The sequence below is a fragment of the Podarcis gaigeae genome (genome assembly GCF_964106915.1).
Source record: "Podarcis gaigeae genome assembly, chromosome: 12".
NCBI classification, from domain to species: domain Eukaryota; kingdom Metazoa; phylum Chordata; class Lepidosauria; order Squamata; family Lacertidae; genus Podarcis; species Podarcis gaigeae.
In genome coordinates, this window is record NC_139688.1 from 25,113,561 (window position 1) to 25,119,560 (window position 6,000).

Below are 6,000 nucleotides of genomic sequence, written 5' to 3' on the forward strand. Positions count from 1 at the left end.
TTTTACCTTTTACCTAGTATGTCAGCTTCATTTGTTCACCTGGAGTACAGCCTGTTTCATCAGATTCAACACATGAAATGCCCTATTTGAAAATAAATGAGATCATCATAATTTATTATTTATACCCCACCCATCTGGCTGGGTTTCCCCAGCCACTCTGGGAAGCTTCCAACAAAATATTAAAATACAATAGTCCTTCAGATATTAAAAGCTTCCCTAAACAGGGCTGCCTTCAGATGTCTCCTGAAAGACTGGTAGTTGTTTTTTTCCTTGACATCTGGTGGGAGGGTGCTCCACAGGGCGGGCACCACTACCGAGAAGGCCCTCTGCCTGGTTCCCTGTAACTTCGCTTCTCGCAGTAATGGAACCCCCAAAAGGCTCTCAGCGCTGGACCTCAGTGTCCGGGCAGAATGATGGCAGTGGTGACACTCTTAAAATGTTTTGTCCACCAAAAAGTACATAGGGATGATATCAAAGAGCCCATCGTCCTAGTTACGAAAATGTTATTCTTGCTTTCTATCTGGCATTTTCTTAACTGGGTCACATTTCAATTCAAAGCAATGTTTCAGAAAAAACTAATGACCAGAAATGGAAAACAGTGACCAACAATTCCTTCATTCATTGCTCTGTTGAGATTGTTATGGAGCTGATCTTTTTGAACATTCTGGCTTCTAAAGCTTTGATCTGGACAGCATGATGGTAGTAATAAATTAATATCTTATTCAAATAGATAAAATATAATATCATTTTATGCCACCTCAGGGAGTTCTATCAGTGCAGGACTTGGTGTTTTGAAGTCTGCGTGACTAATCACTGAGACTTGTGGTCACTTTTGTGAAGTGCCAACCAAATGTTCTTTTTCTTCTAAACCGTGCGATTTGCTTTATCTTCCCCAGATTGGCAGAAGGCTGGAAGATGCTTTGTGCTTACAGAGCCTAGCGCTCTGATTCTAAACACGTTTTTCCAGGAAATAAGTCCCACTGTCTGAAATCAACAATCTGTTAAAAGACAAGCCATTGCTTTATTACAGTTGGGTAGAGGGTAGTCAAGCATTAAAGCTTTGAAATCTGAGTTAATCAGTACCACTTCACTGGAGGCTGCGCTCAGTAACCTAGTTTTGCTTGCTTTTAATGTATCAAGTCAACCAGCTAATGGAACGTGGAACACTCTGAAAAGTTAATAATCTGGACTTCTGGCTACCAGTGAAATGGGGATCTGTGCATATACAGTTGCACGTACAATGAAATGTAACTGTAAATGTATAGTTAAAAAGCTTCATTTGCTTTATATAGCGACCTTGTTTGCATGGAACGCTAAGCCAAATCATGTCTTAGTGCAAACATGTGATGGTACTGGCTCCCAGACCAGGGAGGGGATTACAACTGTTTTACTCTTATTCAGTTTGGCACAGTGTTTTGCCTGTTTGCAGTTTGTTGAGAGTGCAACAGCAGAGATCATTCTCTGTGTAGCTTAAGGGTTAGTTCTGTTGTTATTGTTAAAGTTGACTAACCAAGAAGGAGACAGGTGGGGTTGTTGTTTAGCAACCAAGCAGAGTTGCATAATATTTCTCAGTATAACTCATCCCCTGATTGCCTGTCTACTCTTTATTTTTTTCCTCTGTATGGCATGTGGACCTGCAACCAAATGTTGCATTGAGGATTCCTGCTGTTCAGGATTCCAGTCATTCTTTTCTATCTACCCCTCTCAGTTTTCCATCCCTACCACTAGCATTCTGTTGACATTGAGTATTTTGAGGAACTATTGAACTATTTTGAGGAGCTTCTCCCCTTAGGTCTTCCCCCCCCCTAAAGAATTTGTGTGCTTTTGCAGACCTTGGAGTCACCCCAAACCTGCTGGTAGCTCCATCTAATGTGTGTGGGTGTGTGGGTGTGTTTTCTGGCTACAAAAGGAATACCACTTACAGTTGAAACACTGGAAATGGAGGGGATAGCTTTAGGTTAATGAAAGCAAGGCAGGTTCTAGATCCAAACACTAGCCAAGTTAACTAGATGTTACAAAGTAGAGAAAAACTTTGATGCAAGTCAAGGAACTCACGTAGAATACTCTGATGACTCATAAATTCCTTCACTTAAAAAAAGCATGACATTCTTACTGTTAATTCTTGCATTTTACACACACATCTCAAGGCAATGTACCACAAAACAGCTAAAAACTTTTCTAAATCAACACAAAAATTAGCAGATGTATTTTTTATTTTTTTTAAAAGGCACCCATGGTAGAGGCCCATTTATCTTGTTGGGATCACCTGTTGGAACGTCTTCATTTGTTTTCAGAGGGCACCTGTCATATCTCAACAGGAAAGCTCTTTTCCAGAAGAGAGGCTGCCACACTGTTACTGTGGAATGGGCTCCTGAGGTCTTTGGAACTTGCAGGAGATGCTGCAGATCAGATAAAAGTGTAGAAATTAAGACATCATAACTCATAGCATGAAACTGGTTAATGTTTGACAGGTTAAGGACAGACTTTAGACATGTGGAAGGGTGTTACAATGTTATTTCATTCTTCCTCTGAAAGCTGCTCCTGTACACCAGAAACTTATGGACCTCACTGCATGTCAAAATTTGATGACTGCCAAGGGAGATCTCCAGCTCTCCTCTGTGGGCATGGGCTCTGTGTTGATGGAAACAGGGAGCAACCTGGTCAGGTAAGCAAAGAGAGCCGATCTAGCCCTCCTAGAAAGAAAGTTATGTAGCCTCCTGAACCATTTCTGTGAGATGAACAAGCCTAGCTGCTCCCACTTTTTTATCCGCTGTGTTAGAGCTGCAACAGGTGTTTGGACATCAGGCAACAGGAATACTGCTGCTTTCTGTCCCCCTTTAGTGCACTTTTCTGCTTTATTTTCTAGCTCTTGGAATATCTGCAGTTTGCCCTTCCTTTCCCCTAGCAACCAGTATGCATCTTTCCTAGGGTGGGTTTGTTTGAGATCACGCAGTCCCCAGAGGCAATTTTCTGCACATACTACTACATAATAAGTACACGTGAGAGTTAAAGAACTGCCCCCATCCCTAAATAGCATTTCCCTTTAAATAATCCCTTTAAATGCATTTTGTCAGTGAATGAATAACCTTTGTTTGTGAATTTCCCCCAAAGCATAACAACCCACAGTATTCCAAAGACAGAGCAGCCAAGTTTATTTGCAGATGGTTATGTTTGCATCAGTCTTACGATACACTACCAGGTTGTGCTCACTAAATTTAATTATATTTAGGCTGATTTCATGATTACTGGTCATTCTCTGGCTTATTATGATTAAATTACAGGTTCCCTTTACCTGGAGCACATTAAGCCTCTGCTGCTAGTAGAGCAAGCTTGGGAAAAGAACACAGACCATAATTGAAATGGGGCTCTGTAAAGGCAAATCACCACGTGGCTGCAAGCCTGGCTTGAAATTAGCAATAGTGCAAAAGGTTTATTAGGAGCAGTTCCTCTTGTGGCATTTGCACTGGCATGTTCATGATGGCCCTGTTTTAACTTGGCAGCCCAAGTACAGCTGCATCTGTGATGCTGGCTGGATGGCGCCGCCAGGGAGCCCTGCCTGCACTGCAGACATCGATGAGTGTAGCCTCCCTAAACCGCCCTGCTCTCTGGATCCTCCTGTGCAGTGCCAAAACAATCCAGGCTCTTACTCCTGCGGTCCTTGTCCATCAGGTGAGTAAGGAAATAGAAAGAGTCCTGCTGCATCAGGCCAGAGGCCCATCTGCTCCATCACAGTGGCCAGTTGTATCATGCAGCTTTCTGTTTCCATAGGTTGGCAAGGAAACGGCTACACCTGCCAAGATATTAACGAATGTGAGATAGATAATGGAGGCTGTTCAACTGCCCCAATGGTTCGGTGCATCAACACCATGGGCTCCTTCCATTGCGGCTATTGCCCGCCAGGTAAACAATGGATGTCCTCTGTATTTCTCAATCGGTTTCAGCTTTGCTGTTTTGTAGACCTTGATGCTGCTGTACCTACTCAATAATATCTGGCAAATTGGTCAAACTTGTTCTTTGGGAACCTGCCATCTTTCAGCTATCTGCAGAAAGACAAATACAATATGAATGGAAAGGTTCAATAGCTTTCTTCACCTGGTTGTAATAATGTCATTTATTACGAGACTGCGAGGTTTTATAGTGATTTGATCAAAGAAGGCAAATTCCACTGCGATGCAGGGCAAAACCGATCACAGTCTTTGAGACTGTAAAGGACTTTTATCCCTGTTCAGGTTGGGTAGGAAACTCTGCAAATTTCCTTCCTTACTTGAAAGCAGTGGACTTCCCTGAGTCTCCTGAGAGCATTTTAGGCTGCAATTCTCATTGCATTCAGTTGGACAGCTGAGAAAAAAATGCATTGGCTTATCCAACAAATGTGAAGCACTTTGATTCTGTTTGCACGCGGTCCAGGAAATGGTATGAAGGCACATCATGTTTGCTTTCTGCCTGTGGCACACACTGTAATTTGGATGATAGTGCTTTGCTAGAGGATCCAGCAAGGATAGGTGAAGTGGCTATTAAGGTTCTTTTTGTGCCCTGGAGTTTCTTGACGCTATGAAACATGTACTCTGCTGTTGCCATTTCCAGTTCCCTCTTACCTGCTAAGCTCGTGTTGTGTGTGGGGGGGGGGTGTCCACCCCCCTGCTTTTTCCAGATCTACAAAGCACAACGTTCTCTGTCCCCTTGATATGTTCTCCTGAGTTTTCCCACCAAGCAATGTGTACAAAAAGGCATATACTGCAGTAGAGTGTGCATAAACACACATATGTCAGTGAAAAGTAACATACAAAATGCATTCGATTAAGGGGAATCGTTTTGCAAAAATGTGTGTTTTAGGCAAAAATTCCTTACAAACACATGTGTTTTAGGATAAATTAGCACTAAAATGCTGGTGGATTTTGAGGGGGACATTTATTTATTTTTTTAAATTGCCAACTGAGGAGGAAATGTAGAGAACCAAACTTAAGACAGGAAAAAATGAGGAATAGAAACTGGAAATGGCACTCTGTGGAAAGGAAGCCTATCATTCCCTTCCCCCCTTTGAGTGATTTGTTTCTGGGAAAGTTTAATGGAGCCTGGCTCCACAGGGATGTCAGCTTACATCTGGCTTGCACCAACCGCTCCGGCCCCATTGCATCTGGGGCTGTTACAGGAACCCGTCACATGGCAGAGATCTAGGGAAGTTGCTGAAGAACCAAGTGCAACGGCTGATGATATCGTCCTGCTCATGAGACTTGGATTGCCCAACTTTCTGCTGATTTATAAGCTATATTAAAATAGACAGGCTTTGTGCTAATGTCAAGGAGACCCAAACAAGCCTTCCTTGGATGATGAAACTGGGGAAAAATTTGCCTCTGGCTTCATTTGTCACTGTTCTTTGTCATCTTTTCAACGGCTTGACAGTATAAACACATGTTTGCTATCATATGACACCGCAACTTGATAAAATTGCCGTTTTATTCAAACCAGGCTATGAAGGAGATGGGAAAGTGTGCACCCAGGTTAATATTTGCTCAGTAAACAACGGAGGTTGTCATCCACTCGCTGCATGTACCAGTATATCAGGTAATGCTGTTGCTAAATCACCACCATCCTCATCCTCATCCTGCTTTGTATGGGGTTGGGAGATGAACCCTAGTGTGGTGGAACAGAACACTGGGTTAACGATAAACAGACCCTGGTTGAAATCCCCATTCAGCCGTGAAGTGCATTGGGTGGTCTTGGGCCTGTCACTGGTCACAGCCAAAAATAATGATGATGATGATGATGATGATGATGATATACTTATACTCCACCCATCTGGCTGGGTTTCCCCAGCCACTCTGGGCAGCTCTCAACGGAATATTAAAAACACAATAAAACATCAAACATTAAAAACTTCCCTAAACAGGGCTGCCTTCAGATATCTTCTAAAAGTCACTTATTTATTTCCTTGACAACTGATGGGAGGGCGTTTCACAGGGTGGATGCCACCACCAAGAAGGCCCTCTGCCTGGTTCCATG

General features: G+C 42.9%; 1 protein-coding gene across 1 annotated transcript in view; it reads left to right on the forward strand.

The window, feature by feature from the left end:
- Positions 1-6,000, forward strand: part of CUBN (cubilin) — a 130,342-nt gene that overhangs the window by 12,803 nt on the left and 111,539 nt on the right. Inside the window, exons 7-10 of the mRNA XM_083704489.1 lie at positions 2,536-2,665; positions 3,501-3,669; positions 3,769-3,900; positions 5,467-5,562. Coding sequence (XP_083560615.1) covers positions 2,536-2,665; positions 3,501-3,669; positions 3,769-3,900; positions 5,467-5,562 — 527 coding nt within the window. The remainder of the gene's footprint in view (positions 1-2,535; positions 2,666-3,500; positions 3,670-3,768; positions 3,901-5,466; positions 5,563-6,000) is intronic.